Genomic DNA, 26,619 nt, shown 5'->3' on the forward strand with positions numbered 1-26,619 from the left:
GGAAGCAGGGCCCGTGACATCTAGGGAACTGATGATAATGGCCTAAAGACGGGGTGGGAGCCTTAATCCCCTGCGTGTGGGCTGACCCAGCCTACTTCCCCAGACGGAGAGCCCAAAGTGGATTCCGGGAGCCTTTAGCATCCCTCGTGTGTGGGCTCAGTCCCTTTGGTTGAAACCTCCCCTCTCCAGCTCCCTTGACACACCCATTCCTTTTCATGTGGTTTGGCTGCAGTTAACCCCTCTCCCTGCTCTCCTGCAGAAAGCCATCTCCTCGCCCACCGTGTCGCGGCTCACAGACACAACCAAGTTCACAGGCTCGCACAAGGAGCGCTTCGACCAATCTGGCAGGGGCAAGGGCAAAGCCGGCCGTGTGGACCTGGTGGATGAGTCGGGCTACGTGCCAGGCTACAAGCACGCGGGCACCTACGACCAGAAGGTGCAGGGGGGCAAGTAGCCAGTCCCCAGGAACAGGGCCTTCCTCTGTTTCTGGCCCCAAATCACCTCACACTTCTTTACATTCCTGAGCTCGCTGGGGCAGAACTCAAGACGCCAGGGCGGGTGGCTGTGGGTGACTCCCAGGACTCTCTCTCCTGCCTGGGGCCCCCGGTGTGCTCCTCTCCTGCCCCAGGTGTGGTCCCTGAACTCACTGACCTTTTTCTAATGCACCTGCCTCGTCCCATGTTGGGAAGTCAACAAATGGTCATTTCCAAATGTCTCCCAGGACCAGAACACACAGGCCACCTGATTTGCAGGTGAAAGGGGTGTTTTGAAGGAGCAGGTGGCACAGACCCTGTCAGAGGTGGTGCTAACCTCCTGACTGGCAGATCCCTCCCAGGAGCCATGTGGGCAACATGCACTAACGCACTAACCTGCAGCACCAGCGAGATGAAATGAACCTCGAACAGGACACAGCAGCATCTGTGAGGGCTCCATGCAGGTGTGCGACACACAGGTGCATGTTTGCACATGCACACACACGCCCATGCATACACACCCAAGCACTCACAGACACACATGCTCATGCGTACACATACACTCACACACATGCTTACGCACGCCTACAGACCAGGTCTGTGCTGAGGGTGGTCTTGTAAGCAAAGGCTGGTGTGCAAAGGAAGGTGAGCCAGTAGAAGAAAGCTCCTCGGTAGGCCAAAGGAAAATGATCTGAAGTGTGAAGTTCTAAGTTCTTAAAATGGAAACCAAGGATGGGTCATTTCATTTTGCTTTTTAAAGAAAAGAAGAAAAAGTGACTGTGTTTATTCTCAGAATGGGTCAGGGATGATTCAGAATATCCCGTTTCTGTGACTTTCTTTCCCTGCCATCCCTGCATCTCCAGGCTGCAAGACCCTGTTGGCCCCAAGGCTCCCCAACAGGCAGGCATGGGACAGGGCCCCTTCTGCCTGTCCCCTGAAATAGGGGCCTTGCAGCTGCAGGTTGACATGGCTACTTCCTCTTTGCTCACAGTGCAGCACACTGCATCTCTGCAGCTCCAGCCTCTGCAGTAATTCTCGCTGTTCTGGACTCCCAACCGCAGAGTGTAGGAAACCTCATGACAAAACCAGGCCAGAAAGGGCCCCTCTCCGAGGCCCACGGCATTGGCTTTCACAGCAGCCACAGGCGACACTTCCACTTGCAAAAATGCAGCCACAGCCTGTGACCTGGTGGGCCATCTGGTCCTGAGCCGGTCCTTGGAAAAGCCCACGACAGCCTCAGGAAAGTGCTTCCTGGAGCTGGGCTGCCACAGCCTCTGTCTGCCCTGCAGCCCCTTCCTGGACGTGTGGCCTGGCCCAGCATAGGCGGTCGAAAAGTGGACTAGCACTGCTGTGGCACATGCGCCGGTCACCGTCGGGGCTGGGGGAGGCCGCCCACTGCTGGCTCAGGGCCAGCACTCCCAGCTGACGTAGCCGCTCCAAAGCGATGGTGTCTCCGCCTGGCTCCTTGCACACTGACCCCCCCTCACCACCCAGGGTGGCCTCAACTCATGGATGGAGGTGACCTCTGCAGGCAGTTCCTTTCTGAGCCTCTGGGGGCTCCCAGCATGTGACATTAGAACTTCGGAGACAGTGGAACACAGGCTCCATCCCTTTTAGGGTTAATCTCACGGTTGTCTGGAAAGTTTCTAACTTGGGGATCCTAAGCTGCCTGACTAGGCCACTCCACAGTGGGGAAACTGAGGCCCAAGGACTCGGTCAAAGGCAGACAGGATGCCAGACCGCCACCCTGTGCCTGTCTCTCCTCCCCCAGGCTGGACCTTTGTGTGAAACCCAAAGGCAAGAGTAACCTGTGGGAAATGCATCTGAAGACAACTGAACATGCAAAGCACTTCTTGACAACAAGATGATCACAAACCACAGCCTGCCTTGTGTTCCAGCGCCTGCAGGGTTTCTATCAGGGGCCACAGAACAGGGCTTCGCTTGGGGCCTGAGACACTGCTGTGGAAGAACGCCCACCACCAGGGGCCGCTGGTTCCCTGGTCTGAGGCTGCTTTTCTTCTGCTCATAAAGAGCCCAGTCCCCATTGTCACAGACACTGAAATCCAACAGGACGTCAGCAAGTACAGCGTGCATGCCGGCAAGGGCAGAGAAACAGGGTCCCCATGCCACAAACCATACAGAGATAGATGTCACCTGGGTCTGCCGTGGATGCAAGCCCTTCTCAGCCCCTCCTTGCCTGCTGGACGCTGGAGAGAGGTGCCTGACACCAGGACTTGGTCTCCTGCCCCATAGCAGTCTTCAGGCAAGGAGAGCGACCACACGGAGGTTCCAACCCCAGCTGAGGGCCAGCCTGCCAGGAACACACTGGGAAAGTGAGGTCTAAGCAAAAGAAAGAATGAGTGCCCTGCTGCAGCACCCACAGTCAGCAGCATTCTCCCATGGCGCCCACACCAGAACTGGAGCCCCCCATCTACCCGTGAGGCAGGCCCCAGCCTGCGGCGCACCACCCACCTCAGGCTGGTGGAGGTGAGCTACTTGGTAAGAAACTGCTGGTCCACTGCTGAGGAAAATTTCAAAATGCTCTGCTGATCCTGATAGCAGCAGCTTCTCTTTGGGTTTTATGAATGAAATCGAGTGCACATAGCTGCTCTCCCTTGGTGACCCTCCCCATCCCAGTCTGGCTAAGCTCAAGGGAGACCTTCATGCCCTGGGCCCAACTCCCCAACACGCTAGGTCAAGCAGCCTGGTCCCGCTGGCCACAGAGGCACTGCGGTGCCCCTGAGTCCCCTGCCCATCCCCAAGCTTTGTCAGACACATACACACAGGCCAGGACGTATGTTTCTCCAGTCAAAGTATAGCTCTGAAAACCTACCCTCCTCTTTTTGTCAGAGAAGGGGGAAAAAGGGGTAAAATTAAGTCATGAGGACTTAGGAGTCACCATTCCATCCATTTAAAATCATCTGGTGAATGCTTCATTGCACTTGTGTGTAGCCTCTGAGCATACACTAGCTTGGACTCCAACTTCACTGCACAAAACAGACACACATGCATGTCCCTCCATCAGGTTCTGAATATTGTGAATACGTAGGCAGAGTGTGTGTCTGTGCTGCATGTTTTTATGCAATGCCAGTCAGCTTCTACTAACCACAGTTAAATACAAATAAAACGTCTATCTGTGAACAAAAGAAACTGCACAACAGGCACCCCGGGAGGCAGGACACGTTCTGAGGGGAGGCCACCCGGGGGCAGGATGCATTCTGAGGGGAGGACAGTGCTGATGGTGTCTGAACACCAGGAGAGAACAGCAGAAGGAGCACGCTTGAAAACACTGATCATACCAGAATACTTATTTATTTCTATTTAACGCAAGTAGGCAGTGGTCAAGAACAGAGTTAATTTTACCAAAATTGAAGTTCAAATTACCTAAGTTTAAAATATTATAGCAAGATATATATTTATACTGGAGTATTTTTACAACTTAATAGTCTCGAGCTTGAGTTTTGAGACAGATGAAAATGAGAGCAGATGCCAACCCGCTGGGGAAGGGTGTGCAGAGGCACTCTGCCGGCACCGCTGGCTGCCTGTACATGCTTCTGGCCTCCCTGTCCCCGTGGACGAGCCCCAGGAGGGCCACGTGGCCGTCCGACCCTCTCAGTGGACAAAGAGACTGCAACAGCAGGCAGAGGCTCCCCTACCTGACCTCCTGAGCCAGCACAATCGCCTGTTTCTATGAATTAAGCTTTCATGGCACAGGCCACGCCCCGCTTAGGTGCTGTCTCTGGCTGCTTTTGCGGCGACACTGGCGGTGGGGAGTTGACAAGAGACACAGTGGCCCATGGAACCTAAAATATGCACCATCTGGCCCTCGAGGACCCACTTGGGATCATTTCTGCCTGGGTATCTATACACAAGCTGGCTACTTCCCTGTCCTGCAGCATACGCCACATAGGGACACCCTGTTGTCACCTGTTCAATATAGTACAGGTTGGCAATTTAGCTGTACTGTGAAATTATCAATAGGTTAGAATGTCCTTAAAACAATGGCCCTGAATAGTTTCCTTTTACTGATTTACCACTAACCATTTTGTGAAATCTGGTGGTTCAGGGGCCTGGCCTTTGGTCACAGTGCTTAGAGATGCTTCAGTTAACTCTCTCTCTTCCTGTAGACTTTTGAAACACCAAACCAAGCCAAACAAAGGAAACCCACACAACTTAAGAAACTTGAAAGGGATCATATACTACTAGTTTGTACTAAGTTTTTTCAGGAAAGGGAAATAAATTTATATATACATGCAATATATTTTTACACCGTCTTATTAATGTTAGGGAGTACTGAGTGTATCACTTTATCAGAGTGATGGGTACAGTAATGTCAATGTCATGGGTGTTCTGACTCAGAAAGTCTAAACTGCACTCAGTAGGAATGTCCGTGGGGTTGCGGGGCGCCTGCTCTCCCGCTGGTGGAGTGCGAGGCTCAGAGTCACCTGTCGGGTCGCTGTCGAGGCCTGGCCTATAAACCTTTAGTGAAACAGCTCATGTCTGTCTGCACATCGCTCCTCATGTGTCCGCTGTTATTAACATTGTGTGTCAAAGTGATAAATAAAGTGTTAAATTGTGGATCTCTTGAGAATAAGTGCCCTGTCTGGACTGGCAGTCACATGGGGCCGTGGGAGGGCATGCAGAGCCCAGCTCCCAGGGCTGGGAGACTCTGGTCCGCTCCCAAAAGTCTTTCACTTCCTCACTCAGGTGACCACTGACCTGACCCCGTGCAGAGCAGGTGGGCCAACCACCTGCTATGTCCCAGGCCTAGTCTTGTTCTAGTGCAACCCTGCGGGGGTCTAGATCCAGGGGGACAAGACACAAACTACATTACAAACAACACAGCAGCCCCAACAGGAACGCTGTCATCAAGTAACTGCCAATCTGAAACCCTAGCCCAGTTTTTCAAAAAATGCTTTTCAAAACTAAAGATAAAAAAAGGCATCTTTATTCTGTAAGGGGGGAACTCCCACCAGTAGACAAGAACAGAAATTCTTGACACAGAAAGAAAGCAATTGCAGAGGGAATGTCCAAGCTGTGAGGAAAGTGAAGCAAAGAATAAATAGTAAATAATTGTCAATAACATAGTGATTATGTAAACACTTTCTGTGGGATTAACAATATTTCATTAAAATGACCGAAAAGCATCACATGGGCACCAGAATCGACTTACATGCTCATGGATGCTATATGATATCAGAGGGGGATGGAAGGGCTGGTAAAATAAACATGAACATGCAACAATACACCAGAAACAGCACACAGCTTCCAAACTAGTAGAGGTAAAATGCTAAATGATAAAAAAAATCTAAAGCAGCAACAGCGGCGAGTGAAAAAAATGACAGCACAAAATGATACAGCGGACTTAAACTAAAATATATCAATTCCATTAGAGGATAAAGCAAAGAAACACAGAATACAAAAACTGACAAAATAACATTTTTAAGCCAAATCTTTCATTAATTTCAGCATGGCTAAAAATAGAAAGGTTAGAACAGAAAATGAAAAGAGAAGGAAATGAAGAACAAGGCTTGTACTTTGACAGGACTGGTGAACTTGACAAATATCTGGTGGATTAATGAAGAGATTAAGTTCAAAAACCAATGAGAAGGATGACCAAGGGAAAGGGGAGCTGGGCCCGAGAAGCAGATGCTGAGCAGCTGGCATGTTACGGGGAGGGCACAGGAGAAGAGAACCCTCCAGGCCATGACGCAGACTTGGGAAAGTCCTGCCAGCCCAGCAGGGTCCCTAGCGATAGTCTGCTTGAGACTATCCCTCTGGCAGGAGGGCCAGGCCCCGATACCTACCTGCTCAGTCACTGGCTGGGGCCCACAGTTGAAAGCTGAGGCAGAGCCTGAGGCCACAGGCAGCTGCCAGTTGTCTCTTACATGCACAGCAAGGTCTTAAGCACAACGGCCCCTACATTTCTGCCACAGGGACACAACTTCAAATGCTGAAGTTATTAAAATGCTATTAAGAGACTGTTACACCAAAAGTTTGGAAAATGATGCAACTGAACAAATTTCTAGAGATGCTAACTTCTGAAAACTAACTCAAGAAGAAATGGAAAGACCACACAGTCCTATGATTTAAGGGAAGTAGCTACCAGCCATAGTGGAAAACTCCCCAAATCTCAGTGGCTGGTCAAAACAAGTTATTTCTCATTCACAAGAAGTCCAACTGCAGTCAAGCAGAGGTCGCTTCAACCAACAGAAGAGAAACAGGCTCCCTATCTTGTGCCATAGCTGGCAAGGTCACTGAGGGATGGGAGTGGCCCACCACACACTCACATCATGCTTACTGTGTGTTGGATACTGTCCTAGAACTTTATTTATAATAAATCACTTAACCTTCACAACAACATATAAGGCCGGCACCGGCAGTATCCCATTTTACCAATGAGGAGATCGAGGAATGGAGAATTTAAATAATTGCCCAACGTTAGACATTAAGTGGTATACCTAGAAATAAAATACTAAACAAGATATAAACTAACCAAATACAACTATATATCTGTAAAAGAAAACCCATCATGACTAAATGGTGCTTATCCCAGAAATTTAGGTGATCTGTACATTAGCAAATTATTATAATTAACTACAATAAAAATAAAGGAGAAAAATTATATGGTCATCTCAGTAGTTGCTGGAAAGTGTTTGATAAAATTCATCTATTCACGATGAAAAATTCTTAACAAATCAGCAATAGGAAGGAACCTCTTTAACCTGATAAAGACCATCTACAAAAAAAAAAAAAACCCTATCACAAATTAAGTGGTGAAATGGTGAAAGCTCTCCTTTTATTTATTATTTTAGAACAAGACAAAGAAGCCCACTCTATTACCTTGTCCAATCAATATTGCACTAGAATTACTAGCCAGCAAGGAAAAGCAAAAACCAAAAGAAAATAAAAAGGAAAAAAATAGAGTAAAAACCCAGAGTGAAGGAATGGAAAAGAAAACAAGAAAACCTATTTCTCATAGGAAACATGACTACATGCCTAGAAAAGCTAAAATAACTACAGTTAAATTATTAAATTTAAGAGTCTAACAAGATTGCTGGGTATAAAATATACAAAACTCAACTGTATTTCCATATAATGGCAACAAATTAGAAAAAGAAGTCCAAACAAATTTTTAAAATATCTTTTAGAAATGTCATCACAAAATAAGAGAAACCTAGAAATAAATATAACAAAAGACTCACAAAACCCCTATGGAGAAAATGACAAAACTATAATGAACTCAATATTACCTGCATGTCAATTCTTTCCAAACCAAGCAATGCAATCTCAAACAAAATCCCAACTTAACCAGCTAATTCTAAACTTTATAAAACACAAATGGTCAGTAATCGCCCCAAAATCCTGCGCTTGAGACAGAAGGTCTTACCGTGCCAAGTGTGGGTGTGCACAGAGATGGACGGGGGGCCAGTGGGAGGAACAGAGGCTCAGACAAACACACTATTTAAGCCCAGAAGTCTTGTCATTGAGGATGCTGGGTAATTGGACTTACACATGAAAACAATGAAATTGGGTCTTTAACCTTTACAACATGCACAAAAATCAGTTCTAGGTAGACAAAGCAATAAAGTCTTTTGGAAGATAACACAGCAGAACAGAGAAAGACTTTTAAAAATTAGTAATTAAAATTATTGCAGCATAATGAAAAATATTGATAAATTGGACCATATTAAAGATTACAATTTCTCTTCATCGAAAGACACCATTAAAAAGTGGAAAGAAAAAGCTATTAGTGAATGTAAACCACAAAGCATTACTATTCAGAAATCTAAATAATTCCTGCCGATAAACAGTAAACAGACTATCCAATAGAAAAATAGGGAGGAACACTTTACAAAAAGGAAGTCCAGAGGGCCAATTAACATGAACAGGTGCTCAACTCCCTTGATAACTGAGGAGAAGCAAATTAGAATCACAGGAAGTACATTATACCCCTCTAGAATAGAGATATTAAAAACTTTGGAAACACATGTTAAAAACATAGACCAATAGAAATTCTCATGTACTACTAATAGGAGGGCTGGTATAACCACTTTAGAAAAAATTTGAAATTATCTACAGTAAAGCTTTTGAGTGTATGGTTAAGGAGTTAAATGAAACATGAACCTAATGGGAAATAAAAACTTAATGAAAAATAATAAAAAATGATTTTGAAACTAAAAAAAAATATTTCTAAAATTAAAAACTCACTCTACAGGCTTAACAGCGGATAAGGCAGAAGATCTGTGAACTTTGCAGGAGGGCAGCAGAATCGATCCCAACTAAAGCCTGAGAGAGCTCCACTGACAAAAAGCCCAAGTTTAGTGGCCTGTGGAGATCAGACTGAGTGGCCTAATATAGGTGTGGCTAGAGTCCCAGGAGGAGAGAGGGAGGAGAGATAAGAGTGGGTCAAATAAGAAATCTGAAGAAATGGTGGCCAAAACTTTTCCAAATTTGATTAAAAACATATATACTCACAGGTCCAAGAAGTTCAATAAAATTCTAACAAGAGCATCATAAGTAACAGCATGCTGATTATACTCTATAAACTTACTAAATCTAAATAAGTTTTAAAAATGATCTGATGACAGAAATTCTACCCCACAAGAAAACTACATTTGGTATGACACATTTCCCAGCTAATTTACAAAAACTGGTGCTGTTGAACACAGCTGTGACCAAACAGGTGACTGGAAAGGACACTTGAAGCCTAGAGACCCCCTCCTCTAACAGGGGGGGACCCAATACCCCTCTGGCTTCCCCCACGATAGAGTCCTGACAAGCACAGCTACACACAGCATCTTCTCAGAGAGCCTTGTTTTTCCTCAGGTAAACCTTGTTCTAAAAAACTGCTTTATTTTACCAAAGCTAGTATTACATAAGATGAAGTTTTCAAACTAAAAAAAAATAAATAAATCTAATTTTATGCCCTAATATAATTTTCAGAAATATGCTGTAAGCAAAAGAGAGCCAGAGCTTAGGTAGATATTTTTCCTGTAGGATGTTAATGTCACAAAATATTTTTTAAAAAATGTTTCTCACACCACAATTATTACTTTTATTAAATCCTGGAACTGACTTGTTTCTGCGTACAACCACGGTGCCTAAGCTTGTTGTATAAAAGAATTCAAGGATAATTTATAAAGAGCCAAGTTTTAGAACAATTTATTTTTTTGTTTATTAAGTAAGAATTGTTACACAGAAATTATTCTTTAATCATCATGCATAGTTCTTTTACATTAAGCAGGAAAACACTGCATTTTCTTTATCTAAAGATACTTGATGAAAAATGATCTGTTTGTCTTAAAATAGGTCAATGTGTTTTTTCTCAAAACATGTGAACAGCTTGGATTAATCCTGTCTTTGTAGAATGTTTTAGAAAACTGCACTGTGGGCCATGACTGCATTTCAGAACTCACAAGTAACTGCAAATGGAGGAGACAGTTCTCATCAACAAGTACACCAGGCGAAGAACACATGCGTGCACGCCTCACGACTTGGAAGGTCAGGTTTAGGAGCAGCTCCCGAGGCGGGCGCCACTGAGCGGGAACAGGGCCATGGTCTTCTTGAGCTCCTTGTAGCTCCAGTGCAGCTGTTCCACCTCAGCCCTGTGCTGAGCCCGCACCTGGCCCAGCTCCTGCAGGAGGTGCTCGTTGGTGCTGACAAGGGAACTGGGGAGAACACAGGCAGCCATGTCCCGGCTCTGCTGCTGTCTTCTCCAGCAGCATCCTCCCTCACCTGGCCAAGCCTGCCTGTCGACCCCTCACGCTCCAACCATGCCCAGGCCTGTACACCTGCTCCCTCCTGGCGTCTGCCATCTGCCCCTTGCCTGCAGACCGGGTGGGGCTATGTTTGACTCAACCTTCCAGCCATCATGCCACCCTGCAGGCACTGTCTAGCACCCATGAAATGGATCCATGACTCAGCCTGAATAGATGGATTCCTCAATGCTCCAGGCACGCATGGTTTATTGAGAAGACTGTCATAGTCTATGGCTGGCAAAACAATGTTCTAATGCTAGAAAAGACCCAAACACTGATTTTTAATTCCCAGTCAAACATAAAGGACCCTCTTAAAAATCCTGACATTGTAGCAGTACTACTGAAAAGTCCTGATTTTTTTCATATTGTTAACCATTTTTAATTATAGAAGGGGCTTCAGAAAGAAAATGGTGTTATATTTTGCCAAATTGCCCTGCTCACCCAGTCAGCAATGGCTGAAGCACATTTGTACCACCATAAGAAATGGGCAAAATCAGGGCCGTTTCTCCACAAAAGGCCCCCCCCGCCCGCCGCCGCCACTGACAAAGTCCCTGTGCAGGTGGCAGCTCTGTTTGCTTGGACCACTGTGAACAGCCAGTGGCCAGGCAGAGGCTCAGAGTGGACGAGTCGTGTGAACCCCACTCCATCGCACTTAGAGGCTCTGTACCCCTGCCTTGTCCGCATTAATCCCACAGAGCCAATACCTTGTGACCTGCCACAGATGGGGCCGTTGGGCTCCGGGGAGTGATCCTGCATGCCTGCCACTTCCCTGCACCGTGACTGTGTCTCATTTCCCTTCCTTCTGCTCCCCCATCTAGTCCCAGCTCAGTCCCACCTCTTGGGGGACATCGACCCACATCATTGCTCATTATGGCTCACATACCCCTCATCTCTCTGCAGCAGAAAGGGAAGCTCATGGAAGTGCCACAGCAATGCAGAGACACATTTGGGCCCAGGACACTGGACACCGGCAGCTGCTGCTCCTGCGCCCTCCCCATCACACATCGCCCCCTCCCCTCCCTGGCGCGGGCACCTGTGGCTCTCCTGCAGCATCTGCGTGAGCTCCTGGACCTTGTCATAGTGCTCCAGGTGCTGCTTCAACTCCACGATCTCACCGGAGAGCCTCTTCACACTGGTTTGAAGCCCTGAGAAAGAAAATAAGAAGCATTATTTAGTGAAATCATTTGTACATTTGAAAAACTAAAACAATTCTTGAGTTTAAACTGGACCTGGGACACAAGAAAAAGAATACAGAAACAGGTTAGCAAAGGCCAATTTTGTAAGCAACTCCAAGGCAGAGATGAACAAAGAATGCCGCACTGTATGCATCTGGGTGTCTCTCCCCCAGGGCCCAGTCCTGGCTTCCTCTGCGGGGTTGAAGCTTGCGCAATCTGCCTTGTAGGTGCCCTCAAGGAACTGCACCCCTGTGTGGAGGGCGGAGTGACAGCAGAGGCGGGCCTGGTACCAGGTGGACGATCCCTCCTTTGGGCTGGCAGGGGAGGGCCTCAGGGCATCTCTTCCACAGAGCGGCGGGCTCCGCCAAGTGGGAAGGAGCCTGCAGCTTTGAGAAGTGACTGGAAGCGACTGGAAGCCCACAGTGGCCACAGGTCTCTGACGTGCCTTCTGGTCCCATTTCCATCAGTGATAGAGCATGTGTCTGCATTCCATCTATATGACTGTTTCTCCTCTCTGAGTTTTCTTCTCAAGGGGTTAGGGGAAAGAAATATACTATTTATTGGCTCCTAAATCCAAAACCAGGATACAAATAACTCCACATGTAGACCTGTCACTGCAAAACCACGCAACGCCAGAGACAAGGAGAAAGCCAGCACAGGAAGGGAATGGGCAAAAGGACGCCGACACTAACAGTGGGCCCTTCTCACAATGACTGTCCCAGGGACCGAGGTGTTTCCTTCTGCAATCAGACCAAAACACCCTACTCAGAACCTGCTGAGCTTCCGAGAAGAGGGCAGTGTCAGCACAGGTCAGATCAAACCCCACACCAGTCAGCACCAGCAGTAACTAAATGACAGGACCAGCGCCCCGCAGACATTATAACCCATGGAGATAAGGCGGCCTCAAGACCCCAAACACAAGACAGCCCCACCCCGCATGGTATCCACACCTGCAGGTGCAGCACTCAGCAGTGGGGCAGCTGACAGACCTGAGGATGGAAGCACCCCCAAGGGACCCGTTTTCATGAGATATTCTCACAGGCCAACTAGGGAACCAGGGCTGGCATGAGGCAGGTTCAGCATCCTCTGATGAAGTGAACCCGGTGGAGTCTTGTGTGGTCTCAAGGGGCTGGAGCAATGCATGACCCTTGGAACAGGTCCATCTGGTCCCTTCTAGAACAGGGCCATTCTGCAGCTGGTGAGGGGTCCAGGTTGGACTGGACAGCACCCCAGAGAGAAGTGAGGAGGGCACAGAGCCAAAGGAGTTAGAGAAGCTGCCTGACCTGCTCTGTCCAGAAATTCAGGAGGACAAATTTCACGTGACAATGAACGATAGAGACATACTGAGTTCAGACCTCACATGAGTTACTGTAGGAGCACAACAGCTGCCCTTCAGACTACAAAAGCCATGCCCAGAACAGATCAAAACCACAACCAACCGTCTGAGAATGAACTCAAGTCAGACCCAGAGAATGTCAGAAAGGAGGTGGCTGAACTCAGGCAAGAATGTGAAATGAAGGCTGAACTGGAAGGAACTCAAGAGCACTGAATGTGTCAATGACATGTCAAACAAACAAACAAACAAACAAAAAACACAACAACCCCAGAAGGTATAAAGGGGAAAGTTCTAAAATTAAAATAAAAAAAAGAGAAGATCATATACAACGCTTACACTCATTAAATCAGCCCGATCAACAATGGGCAAGAACAGACCAAGACAACTCTCCATGGCTGCATTCACGTGACAAAGGCCACAATAAGTCCTTGGGAGAGAGGCCATAAAGCCATAAAACATCTATGCAATGAAAACCTTCAAGAGACCCCATTTCTCCAGAGAAGGTTCCCATGGAAAATAGACAATACCAACACCTCCTCATTCTAAAGCCCAGGATCTGCACCTGAAATACCAAGACTGTACGCTTGTAAAATGTCAAAATACAGGGTCCAGCAGAAGTAACACCGCTGAGTGTGGTTTGTTAGTGTATGTGAATGTCTCGCATGAGACGGACAGTAATTTGAGCATTTCACCTAAACTGTCATAGGGTGCGCTTGAGTGTGATGTTGTTATGTACAGAATTACATCCTTATGATTTTGTAATAGAAGATTTTTATGTAATAAATAAAAAAGGGGCATTATTTGTGCTGGACCCTGCAGAATCAAAGTGAAGAGAGGGAAATGAACATGATCTGGAAGGCACAGTGATCAAGGAGAAGGACCCACTGTGCCTGCTGGGCACAGACAAGGCTGAGCAAAAGTGAGGTTACCCCGTGCACGTCAAGGGGCAGCCAGGCTGGCACCACAGTCCGTGGTGCCGCACGGTGGATGGTCCCCGAGCTCCTAAGGCTCCAAAGGAACGGAGCAGTGAGGATGGGATGGAGCCCACGGCGGAGGCGCCTCTGCCTCAGGCACAGCTCTGCTTCCACACACGCCTGAGCGTGCTATGGGCAAGCGTGCACATGGCTCATGGGTCAGGACAGCTCACAGAATAACCAGCAATGCGGGTTCCAACACCCATTTTATAGCATTTGCTGGTTCTGAATTCTGGGAATAATTTAAAATGAAGTCTCCATGGGTGTTCGGACACACACATTTCACCAAGTAGTGATTTCAAACAAACCATAAACTCACCAGTGATCTGCAAATTTAATGCAGCTGAAGCCTCTGCATTTTTTACTTCTTTTTTCATGCTGGACAAAAGAGACTTTAAGCTACTATTCTCTTCCAGAGATTTGTCTAAATGTTGTCTCAAGTCATCCTAAGGACACAGAATAATACACTTAAAAAAGACAAATCAAATTCAGCAAAATGCATATAGAAAATGAAATAAAACCTTCTGAAATAACCACAGCTATTATTTTTCTTTCACATATCGGAATTGCTGAATCACAATGTGAAAAGCAGTACAGTCGTATGTCACTTAATGATGAAGATACATTCTGAGAAATGCATTGCTGGGTGATTTCATTGTTTTGCGAACATCACAGAGGCAGGTACAGAAACCTAGATGGTACAGCCCACTGTGCCTGCTGTTCCTTGGCTACAAGCCTGTGTGGCATGTTCCTGTACTGCGCAATGCAGGCAACCGTAACAGTTGGTAAGTATTTGTGTACCCAAGCATACCTAAACACAGAACAGGTCCACTAAAAATACAATATAAAAGATAAAAAAGAAAAATAAGTGGGACGTGTGTGTAGAGGACTTACCATGAACAGAGCCCGCAGGACGGAAGGTGCTCTGGCGAGTCAGTGAGTGGTGAGTGAATGTGAGGGCCTGGGGCACTACTGGACATGACTGTAGACTTATAAATTAGATTACACTAATTTATAAAAAATATTTTTCTCCAATAATATATTAACCATAACATACTATAACTTTTATTTTATAAACTTTACTTTTTTCTTAACTTTTTGACTCTTGTAATAACACTTAAACACAAACACACTGTACAGTTGTACAGAAATATTTTTTCTTTATATCCTTATTCTATAAGTTTTTTTTTTTAAAAAATCTTTTTTCACTTTTTAAACTTTTTTGCTAAAAACTGAGACACGAACACACAGGCCCACACAGGGTCAGGTTCATCAATATCTGTTGTCCACCTCCACATCTTGTCCCACCGGAAGGCCTTCAGGGGCAGTAACAGGCGTTGAGCTCTCATCTCCTACGAAAACAAGGCCTTCTTCTGGAACACCTCCTGCAGGACCTGCCTGAAGCTCTTTTGAGAACATGTCACTCTTCCCAGAAATATGATCATGAGGGTCTGCTCGTTTTTTTCCCATCATAATTTTTTTGTAAGCAGACAGTGCACCATGAGCATTCCTATCCATTAATGAAAAGCTTTTGGTGGTGAGGTCCATGTTTTCCAGCCTTCTGAGGAGCTTGCTGAGGTGTGCAAAAACTTCTTCTAAACCCGTCACTGTAAATTTTCTTGGGGTTTTTTTCTTCTCCTGCAGTTTCCTTTCTCTTGCCTCTTTTTCAGCTATGTGTTCCTGTTCCAACAACTCAGTAGTCAGTCCCTCAGGACCACCTCTGGGAGCTCCGTGATGTCCTCCTCATCCACACCCGAGTTAAAGCTGTTTCCCATCCCAACCACAGCCTTGGCGATTTTTACAGCCTTTGCGCTACAATGTCAGGAAGGCTACGGCCTTGCTAGACAATGGGAACTTTCCATCCCCATTATACTTTTATGGGATCACTGTCAGGTGCACTGACTGAAATGTCATTATGTGGCACACGGCGGCTGGAGTATATATCTTCCCGTCAGCAGGCTGGCCAGGCTGAGAGCATTGTCCTTCACAGAGGACAGAATGGGTGCCCCAATTCACAAGGAGGCGTGGTCTTCCCGCATCCCCTGGTGAGGGGTGTGCTGCAGCAGGAGCCACAGGCCTGGTGCTGAGGGGACCGATGTAATGGCTGCTTGAGCCCCCCTCTTCCAGGAAGTGTTATGGTTGCCACAGCAACAGCACAGGCAGACCCCAGGCCTTTGTGGTCCACCTGGGCAGGTAGCCTCCCTGCAGGAGCCCCAGCACACTGACGGGACATGAAGGAGGGAAGGGGGACTCTCTACCGTCAGAGCGGACAACACAGCAGCCTCTGCCTAAGGCTCTCCGAGTGCCTCCCATGGGTCACGCTGGACCCTGGGGCTCCTGGTGGCACATGGTCCATCAAAGCTGCCTGCTGCCTGGAGCAGGGACCCCAGTGGATCCCCATGGTATCACCTATCAGCCAGAGAAACCCAACAGGCACAGGCCCAGCAGCAGGGCCAGGCACTCCAAGCAGCAACATCGCTTCCGCTGGGGAGCGAGCGTCTCCAGGCAACAGGAGCCCTTGTTATCAGGAAACTGCTGTACTGGTTCTGCCCCCCACACCCCACCTGCTCACAGACCCCTCTCACTGGGCCATGCAGGAACCTCTGTGTGGCCAGTCATGTCTGACAGTTTGTCTTCCAAGGATGTTGTGGGTTCCCAAAGGGCAGGGCTGGGACCCAGTTCCTGATGAGTCTCACCCGCGGGGTGTGGAGCTGACAGTAGACTGACAACACTCAAACGCTGCATAGCCCTTCTGCTCAGAGCCACGCCAGAAGGGCTCGGGGACAGGCCTCAGTCTCCAATTTTCTGGGCATCAGGACCTCAGGAACCCAACCACCAGTGCCACACAACCCAATCTACGCATGGAATCATTACTGTCACGCAGGGAAGGACCCAAGCTCAGCAATGGGCCCTTCAGAAGTGACTTCGTGGGAAGCAGCACCTGCCACCCACCCCAGCTTGTCCCTCCGAGCTCCCAGCTCCCTGGTGGGCTGACCCGCAGCCAGCCTCTTGTCTGTGCTCCACTGACCACTCCTCCCCCCCTGGGACGGGGTCATGAGGAGGCACTGAGCGGGGCTCTGGCGCTGCCAGGTGGCTCTGAATCACTGACCCGGACAGGGCCTCTCAGCTGCCCCTGCCCTGTGGCCGCCCTGTGGGACTGGGTCAGTCAGACAGCTTGCAGGGGCAAAGCAGCAATGTGCACCGCGGCCATGCTTCTGCGCACGTCCTCTGCACCGGCCTGCCCCATTGGTACAAAGCTGACATCTGGAGCCCAAGCTCGGCAGTATGAAAGGAAGGGGTGCTACCTGCTCATCTGCACCAAACCCCAAATGCCATGGTCCTTTGTCTTCACATTAGCAGGCTGTGCCGTGTCCCAAGGGGTCCGCTCTGTCCCACGGGAGCAATGTTCTGCACGGCGACTGCGGTCCAGGCTGGCTGGGGCTCCAGCCCTTGCGGGTGTCAGAGGCATTCGTGAGCAGGTATCCACAGTGAGTTTAAATGCCAGAGGCTGCCAATATCCTTTCACTGTTTTTTCTCTAAAAGTGAAGCTCTGTGTGGGATCTCTGAAATAGCATTTTCTTATAAAATAAAGACAGTAGGTGAACAGACATTTTCGGATGCCTGTTTCCCAGCAATCCTGTGGCTACTGTCACTCTCATTTTACAAATGAGGCGGCTGACGCATAGGAGGTGCCGCAGGCAGCTGCTGCAGTGTCCCCATGAGTGCTCCCAGCCTCACGCAGTGTCCCCCTTGCCACATGACTGGCTCCTAACCAACACAATATGCAGAGGTGACAGCACTTTTGAGAGGAGGCTACGGAAACAGCCTGCCCCCAGTGTTCTGGCTCTCTGATGACCAGCCGAGTCATGAGGACTCTGGCGGCCTATGGAGAGCCCACGTGGTGCGGAGCAGAGCCCGGGCCTGTGAGCGCACCTGGAGAGGATACCCACCCATCAAGGCTGCAGAGGCGAGAACAACCCTGATCCACAGCCTGACGGCAACCTCACGAGACCCGAGACAGACGCACCCAGCTCTGCTATGCTGGGATTCCTGACACGCAGAAGCTACGGACGGTGTTTGTTGTTTTAAGGTGCTACACTTTGCGGTAATTTATTACGCAGCAATAAGTAACTAACACAGAGAGGTTAAGTAACTTACTCAGACTGGCCCGGCTGGTATCTCCACAGCCTACCCTACAGAGTGACGTAACCCATTAGCAGTGACTTTTTAAAAAGTGGGCACCCTCAATAGTTTACGTACAATACAACACAACCCCAGTAACGAGTGAGATAAGACACTGAATGCATGATAGTCTTAACTAAAAACCTGTATAAGTTTACTGTGTACATTTGATGATCTGATACACACACAGTGAAATCACTACTATAGTTAAGATAGCTAACGTTTATTATTACTATGTTTTTGTAATGAGTCACCCTGAAATCTAGTCTTTTAGCAAATTTCCCAGTTTAATACGGTATTATCACCTAGTCATCAAACTGTCCATCAGCTCTCTAGACTTATTCATCCTACAAAAAGCAGCTCTGTATCCCTGACCAGCATCATCCCATTTCCCCTATTCCCCACCTCTAAAAACCTGTCCTACCCTCTTCTTCTACTCAGCTTTTTAATATTCCATATATAAGTGAGATCATGAAATTTGTTCTGACTCAATTTACTTAACTTTGAGGTCCATCCATGTGGACCATGTGTTGCAAAAGAAGGATTTCCTTCTTTTTAAGGCTGAATAATATTCCGTTGTATATGCACATTCTTAATCTACCAGTGGATGGACACAGGCTGCTTCCACATCATGGCTACCATAAACCATGCTGCAATGAACACAGGGGTGCAGATATCTCTTTGTGCTACTGATTTTATGTCCTACGGTTATCTGCCCGGAAGTGGGATTGCTGGATTGTATAGCAGCTCTATTTTTAATTTTTTGAGGAAACTCCTTACTGTTTTCCACAGTGGCTGCATCAATTTACACTCCCACCAACAGTGCCCGCGTTTTCTTTACTCCATATCCTCATCAGCACTTGTTATTTGTTGATTTATTGATGACAGCCATTCCAACAGGCATGAGGTGATAGCTCCTTATGGCTCTGTTATGCATTTCCCCGATGATCAGTGATGTTGAGCACCTTTCCATACATCTGTTGGCCACCTGTATGTCCTCTTTGGAAAAATGTCTATTTTCTAATGAGGCTGTTTCCTCTTTTTTTTTTTTTTTTTTTTTGGTGTGGAGCTGTATGAGTTTTCTATATCCTGGATATTAACCCCTTACAGATATATGGTTTACAAATATTTTTTCCCATTCTGTAGGTTTCCTTCTCATTCTGTGGATTGTTTCCTTTGTTTTGCAGGAGCATTTTAGTTTGATGTAGTCCCACTAGTTTATTTTTGCCTTTGTCACCTACGATTTTGGTGTCATTATTAAAAAAATCATTACCAGAGGCAAGAAAGCTTTTCCCCAGGTTGCGAGAGTGGGAATCTTTGCCTTGCATGGGATCTTAGAGGAAAAGCCTTTAGTGATCATGTTGACTATAGCTACTTAAATGGCCTTTATATGTTGCGGAAATTTTCTTTCATACCTATTTTGTTGACTTTTTTTTAAAAACATGAAGGAACACTGACCTCTGTCAAATGCTTTTTCTACACCTATTGAGCTGATTGTGTGGTTTTTATCTTTCAACCTGTTCACGTGGTATATTAATTTGCATATGTGGAACCAGCCTTGCACTGAAGGTGAAAAACCCCACTTGATCATGGTATATAATCTTCCTGATATAATGTTAAATTTTTCTGGGAGCTTTTTGATTACTGCTCAACCTCCTTATTTATAGTTATTGGTCTGTTCAGGTTTCATTCCTTCCTGATACAATCTTGGTAGGTTGTATGTTTCTAGAAATTTCTCCATTTCTTCTAGGTTGTCCAATATGTTCACGTACAATCATTCATAATAGTCCTTTATGGGTTTGTTTTTTTTATTTCTGAGGCATCCATTGTAACGTCTCCTCTTTCATTTTCGATTTAAGTCTTCTTTCTTTTTTTTCTAAGTCTAGCAATTGGTTTGTTGATTTTGTATATTTTTTTCAAAAACCCAATTCAGTTTTGTTGATTTTTTGTATTGCTTTTCTATTCTCTCTTTATTTCTACTCTGATCTTTATTATTTTCTTCCTTCTGCCAATTTTGGCTTTTGTTGTTCTTTTTCTAGTTCTTTGAGGTGTAAATTTAAGCTGTTATTTTAAGATTTTTCTTCTTTTTTAATGTAGACATTTATGTTCGATGGCTGTGTGGCGCCATTACAAAGGGCAAGGGCAGCGCTGACAGCCAGGAAGCCAGGAGTCGTCTTGGGTTCAGACCTAGGCCCAGCTGTGCAGGCTCTGGCCGCCCTTGGGTGCCACCTGGTGGTGGAAATTCCATTAGGTCCAATTGGACACCTCGGGTCCTGTAGCGGGCTGGTGCAGGCAGGACAGGAGCAGGAACCCCAGGTTCACCCAGCTAACTGGAACCTCTCACCAGTGGTCTGGGGAGCCTGGGCTCAGGAACATGGGACCACAAAAACTCCACCTGAAGCCTAGCTTCATCTTCTCTCTCCCACTCACACTCTCTCAGAGGGGAAGGCAGCTGCTCAGGAGGGGCAGAGCTGGGAGAAGTGGCGATGTCTCCAACCTTTGCCATGGGATCTGGGAGTGACACAAAGTCAGGCTAGAGTCCCCACAGGTGGGGAAAGCCTGGTGGGGAGGAGGGGGTTTGTGATCCTGGAAGGGCAGGAGAGGAGCCCAGTGCTGCAGCCGGACAGCAGCTAAGGAGACTTGCAGAGCAGAGAGTCTCCCCTCATTCTGTGAAGTCAAAACAATGTTTTTACCCTAATTGAACCAAAGGAAATAGAAGGGGTGTGGCTCACCATCTCCTTCCGAGTGTTGTTGAGCTCCGACACCACTTTACTAATCTTCTCACTATATTGCTGCTGTTGTTCAAGGAGGTGATTTTGCAAAGATTTATTTTCAAGAGTCAGGTAGCTTATTTCTTCGCTCATAATTGTTGAATTATCCTGAGTTGCCGTAAAGTCTTGAACTGTTGACAAAATATGGCTTGCCTGAGCTAGGAGTAAAATTCAAGTATTATTATTGACTTTACGCTGAAAGAAGAAATTGTACAGAAAATAATGTCCCATCCATTTTGAATAACACACATTACATGCCTCAATAACACTGACAGGAATGGAGACTGGCAAAGGGACGTGGCTACCATTGAAGCTACCTTTACTCTGGCTTTTTTATATTCAGTCAAGGATGAGAGGCAGAGAAGAGCAGAAAAAGTTTTATTCTAAAGAAAAGGTATCCCTTCGAAGGCTATGCCTAGGATGGGTTGGCTGAGCGCCCTAGCTGCCCACCACACTCTCTTCAGCAGCCCTGACTGCTCCTGTGCCGGCCTGGGACCTGATGCAGGCACTGTCATGACTGGGAATAGCAGCGTCATAGCCTGCTGCTACCCTAACAAGAGGGAGTAGATTTATGGGATCACTATCCAGGGGCTCCAGCTTCTTGGGGTACCCTGATTCTAGGAGGAAAAGCTGAGGGGCCATGAGACTGAGCAGCTAAAGCGCTCAAGAGCCTCTGGCAGCAGCTACAAGGGCAGCTCCAGGCAGGACCCACGGTCTGTCAGGAAGGAGAGCTAGCAAGTCCCTGCTCTTGTTGGGACACTAAACGCTGCACCCCAGGGGAAAGAGGTGGCCCCCTGGATATGCGGCATCCTATTTCACACCCTGACTCTGAGTGAAGGGGTCCCCAATGTGCTCCTGCACCCAGGCACCAGGTGGAAGCAAACCAAAGTCCTCTTGGGGAGGGGCCATCCCCCTGGACCTCAGTCATTTCCAGCAAAACCTTGACAAATCCTGGGTCCTGCATGTGATCAAACTCTCAAAAGGATCAAACTCTCAGAAGACTCCCAGAAGACAGCAATGGCTTTTTGATCTCCAAATCCTCATGTGAAAACAAAGCCAGGAGAACCAGGTAACTGTGAATAGCGCTTCCAACAAAACCAGGTAACGAGGTATCTCCTGGAACCCTTGAGCCAACAGCTGGGAAAACCAACAATGCTCCCCAGCGGCTGTGAGGAGCACTGTCAGGGTGCTCCCTGCAGCGCAGCCGCCAGTGACGGCTGATGAGGAGGGGCCGGCAAGGTGCAGGGCCCAGAACCCAGGGGAGAACAAATACCTGCTAACACAATGCTGCCTGAAGGGGGCGCCCCCGCATGGCTCTGAGCCCACGGGCTGACTGTCCCTTCTTGACTCACCCAGGAACAGTTCGTTGCTGTGCAGGGACTTGCAGCCACTCCAGTACCTGTCCACGAGGTCAAGGAGGGCCTCCAGGAGCGTCGCCTCCAGGGCGGCCCTTTTCCCAGGTGGCACAGCTGAGTGCAATTTGGGAGACACCTGCAGTGGAAACAAAACCATGACGCTGGCTTCCAGTTCCTGAAACACAAGGCTTCTGATACTGCATGCTCATGTGCCCACCAGGCATCATGCTGCCATCCTTGTCCCACGGACTCTGCGTGACGGGGCTGTTCACAAACCCACAGGCAATGCTTCATCGGATTCACCTCCCTGCACCAGACATGTGACCATGGGCAGGTCAGAGGAACTTGGTGCTCTGAGTGTCCAGAACAGGGGGCTAGGGGTGGCACCTCACACCAGGAGGAAAGGCTAAAGGAGGACATGAGGAACCAGCACTATACGGCATTACACCACGTGTCGGCACTGACACACTGTCATGAAGCCCGCAATCACAGTTTGAGGGCTAAGGTTGTGGGAACGCCCGCAGTGGTGGCTGTTTTGGGGCTTACTGACCAGTCCACAGTGACTTCTGGAGGGGACACCCCTCAGAACTAGTCTTGGCCTGCACAGTCACCGGTGGCCGGAAGGCCCTGAATGTAATAAAGTCACACGTTGCGGAAGAGGCTGAAGAGCAGAACCGTCCGGGCTGCACCCAGTACCCGCAGTGCCCGACAGCCAGCTGTTGCCGGCACTCACCTCGATGCGCTCTTTTCCTCCCTTTAGAAAAATTATTTTACCAATTTGAAAGAATTACTTAAGAAAGGGGGAATGGCTTGTGCTTTCCTGCTCACTTTCCAAGTGTTTAGGGTAAACTTACTGTGAGTGGGGTTCTGTGGAGGGAGGGAGGGAGGGAGTAAAAGCTTACATCTGTCGCACAGGCCGTGACCAGAGCTGGGAACATAAGTCTGGTCCCAGGTCTGCAGGAAGCAGTTCCAGGCAGAAAGCCAGTGAGAGCCCCACCTTCCCAGCCAGCGTCCTTCACTGTTATTTAACAGACAGGGGGACTTTCTCTTGAAGAACTTTGGGAACAGCCGGTGAGACGCTGAGTGACAGGAGAACCCGGGCCAGGGTGGAGAACACCGCTTCAACTGGGATGCCCCTTGTCTCCCTCCACCAGCGCCTACCCCATGCGAGCCCTGAGCACCAGGGAGCACAGTGGTGGGTGGTGGATATACCCTCAGCCCCCAGGAGCAAGCCCACCAAGGGAGCACTGCTCTGCCCAAGTTCACACTGGGGCCGGGGGGGCAGCCCATGTCCTGTAACCAGTCAGCACGGTAACACTAAGGCCTGGCTGCCTGCCCCCCAAAACCAAGGCTGAGACCATCCCAGTGAGTGTTTGGCACAAACACCTCCATCAGAAGCTAAATCTGGGCACTCGGCCAGGGTGACAGGCATGGGTGACAGACCCATGGTCCTCAGTGGGGACGCAGAAGTCACTCAGATTTCCGTCTTCCACCTGAGGAGCATGGGTAGTGCCTCTCCAAGAAGATGGCCACCATGAGGTCACAGCCCTGAGCTGAGAGGAGGAGGAGCCATGGGCAGCGCCCGCTCCTGCAAAGCCCCAACCCCACAAGCGCACACACCTGCTGGGCGCAGCTCTGTACCTGGCGGTTCCCGCACCTGGCGGACAGGAAAGACCTGTGCACATTCCCCTCTCAGGCACATCCCCCTTTTCCTTCCTCCCCTCAACCTGGACAGTAAGAGAGTGGGAGATGGAATTGAGGAACGGGTGAGAGCCAGGGCCCCCGGAAAAGCAGACTCTGACCCACGACCTGCAGTGACTAGCCGGGAAGTCCACCTACTGCGTCTGGATCCCAGTGCGTGGAGCACACTTCTAGCAAAACAGGGAGGAGACAAACACTAAGGAAAAGTGCATCTAAGAGTTGTGTTTATCTTGGGATCACAGTTAATGTTGAAAACAGAAGATGTGGCGTTACCCAACACAGCAGCTGCTCAACTATAACACCCAGCCACCCTGGGCTCTCCACACTTACCTCGCTGGCACCACTCGTGCTGCGGGGCCTCTGCTCTTCAGGCTCAGACACCTCCAGGTGAGAAAAGGCCCTCTCGCTCCTGCCCTCGCTCCTGCCCTCAGAGCTGCCCTGTCCACTCAGGCTCTCCTCCAGCCGGCTGAGACACCCCAGGTCTGCAGGCCCCTGGAATCTCCCGCCAGGCGTCCTTCGCTTTCTGTACTTTTCGGGAGCAGGCAAAGGATTGGACACAGTTTGTGTTGACAAACTTGACTTCTGAGAAGAGAACACAGAGTTCTCAATGTCTGTGGAGTCTGTAAAGGAGGGGGAAACACAGCCCTCATTAGACCAAGTTTTCTGGGCATAGTGACCAGTACAATTATTTAAAAAGGGTGTGCATGGGCATGCCAGTGTATGTGTGTACATACATATGGAAAATCCATCAACGTGACAAGACTGAATAACTTTAACAAATCAATCAACAAATTATTATGTTTTCTTGACAAAATTATGTAGAGCAAAGATGTCAAGTGATTAAAAACTTAAAATTTGGAAATTAGAGAGGACTCAACAAATTGTTCCTATAGAGATTCCGTTAATGCCGTCAGTACCTGGGACCCTCCCTCTGCCAGGGGACCCAGGCACACATCTGCCAAGCAGCTTCCCCGCCAGCAGTGCTCCAGCACCAGGAGGAGGCAGAGGCCACGCATGGGCACATTGCACCCTTCTCCTGTGGACCAGGGCCCTTGGAAGGCAGGCTCTCCCTGTGCCCTCAGGGCCTGGCCCTCCCTGCTCTCCTCTCGAAGCTCCTCAGCCCTGAGTCCTGGGACCCTCCTCCACCCGAACTCTGAACACCTTGCCTGGTTCCCCATGCCCCAGGCTCAGGTCGGCCTCACGAGGCTGCCCTCGCACCCAGGCCTCTCTGGGTCTCCTCTGCATTCCCGCACTGCATTGACGTCTACATGCTCCTCAGGCTCGCTATGAGCAGAGCCAGGCCTGGCCCTCCCCAGCAAATCTGAGCACCCTGTGCTCACGACCCGAGTAGACAATACCAGTCACCTGGCTGCTCGGATCGGAGAACACCTGGACATGCTCCTCCCTCACTCAGCTCTATGCCTGTCACCAAACTTCACCACTTCTGCCTCTTAGTGGAACTCTTGCTGGGCCCACAGACGAACCCTTCCATCTGCTCTCCTTGACCCCGTTGGTCACTCCATGCCACCCACTCCTACCCCTGGGGACAGACACAGACCATGCACTGCTGCACCGCCTCACCTTGACCTGTGACCTGTGTTCTTCTTTCTCCCAACTCTGGCCCCAAAGCCCAGTAGGAGCCTACCACCCAAAAGACTCAGCTGAGTCTGGCCACCAGGGACCAGCAGAGCAGACCACACTGGGAGTTACCCCATGAAAGTAGAGTCTGAACGCTTTAAAACCCTCAAGCGTACAGAAGACGGAAAGATCAACAAATCGTTCCTGGTCACAGGAGTCTGATGAGCCACAACAATTAGATGTGCTGTGTGCACCTGGACAGGATCCTTGACCACAAAGGAAATGGTGCTGTTGGAACATTTGGTGAAATGTGATTAGGCTCTGTCTGTGACAAAGTTCACTTCCTATTCTGGAGAGTAGAATGCTATTCAGGAGAATGTCCTTGCTTTTAGGAAACCACGCTGGAATGTTTAGGAGTGCCAGGACACCCCACTCCAAGGTGCCAAAAAGAACAATGACAAAGACTATGTTCATACATATATAGACATACATGTATGTATACACACACAAACATACACATATGCACATGTGTGCACATATACACATATACCCACATAAAGACATATGCACGAACATAGGGCGGGGAGCAAGGGTACAACAGAGCAAATGTGGTCAATGCCAACTTTGGGGGGGGTCTGGATGAAGCAGATATGACACTTCCTTGTTCTGCTGTTGCAGCCTTTCTGTGTTCACTCTGTCTGGGAATTCACAGCGACTATAGGTCAATAAAGAGGTCCAAACATCGAGCACATGAGCCTTTGTGAACAGACGAGAAATGATGAATTCTGACAGTCGATGGAAACAGGGGTCCTATGCACCCACACACCAGGGCATCATTATGAAGTCTCACGATACAGGGTAAAAGCAATCAGGACGACCAAAGCGGAGGATGTAAAAGGTGCGCGTGTGATCTGGCCCCAACACCGCCCCCTGCAGCAGCCACAGGCAACCTGGGCAGGCCATCGCCACAACCCACCGCTATAACCCACCGCTATGGCAGGGGCCCCATGAACTCGCCCAAGCCATATGCACACACAACACTCTCGATTAACTTATTAATTATTCTCCTGTTTAATTTTTAAAAACAGCTATTGTCCTGGGCCCATGTATTTACAAGAAAATGTGTGTGTGCAAGTGAGAAAGAGGGAAAGGGAGGAAAAAAGTCTGTGTGCGCATGTGTGGAGAGAAAAACCACGAAGCGCTCATAAACTAGGAATCTAAAATAGGGACGTATTCTAAATTTCAGTGTACAAGTTTCTTTCCTAAGACATTTTAGAGTTCCACAAACAAATAAACATAATAAAGAGAAGAGG

General features: G+C 48.4%; 2 protein-coding genes across 2 annotated transcripts in view; one reads left to right on the forward strand and one right to left on the reverse strand.

The window, feature by feature from the left end:
* TPPP (tubulin polymerization promoting protein) overlaps window positions 1-5,024 on the forward strand; it is a 30,837-nt gene extending 25,813 nt beyond the window's left edge. Inside the window, exon 4 of the mRNA XM_054578361.1 lies at window positions 260-5,024. Coding sequence (XP_054434336.1) covers window positions 260-454 — 195 coding nt within the window. The 3' untranslated portion in view covers window positions 455-5,024. The remainder of the gene's footprint in view (window positions 1-259) is intronic.
* Window positions 5,025-9,938: 4,914 nt separating this feature from the next.
* The window catches only part of CEP72 (centrosomal protein 72), a 37,098-nt gene continuing 20,417 nt past the window's right edge, over window positions 9,939-26,619 (reverse strand). The window contains exons 7-12 of the mRNA XM_054578364.1: window positions 24,059-24,348; window positions 22,025-22,163; window positions 20,634-20,830; window positions 14,039-14,165; window positions 11,268-11,379; window positions 9,939-10,144 (exon numbers count right to left, since the gene is read on the reverse strand). Coding sequence (XP_054434339.1) covers window positions 9,985-10,144; window positions 11,268-11,379; window positions 14,039-14,165; window positions 20,634-20,830; window positions 22,025-22,163; window positions 24,059-24,348 — 1,025 coding nt within the window. The 3' untranslated portion in view covers window positions 9,939-9,984. The remainder of the gene's footprint in view (window positions 10,145-11,267; window positions 11,380-14,038; window positions 14,166-20,633; window positions 20,831-22,024; window positions 22,164-24,058; window positions 24,349-26,619) is intronic.

Source organism: Pteronotus mesoamericanus, unplaced genomic scaffold, assembly GCF_021234165.1.
Source record: "Pteronotus mesoamericanus isolate MK-2021 breed Mesoamerican mustached bat unplaced genomic scaffold, CSHL_Meso_final contig_50, whole genome shotgun sequence".
Classification (NCBI taxonomy): Eukaryota; Metazoa; Chordata; class Mammalia; order Chiroptera; family Mormoopidae; genus Pteronotus; species Pteronotus mesoamericanus.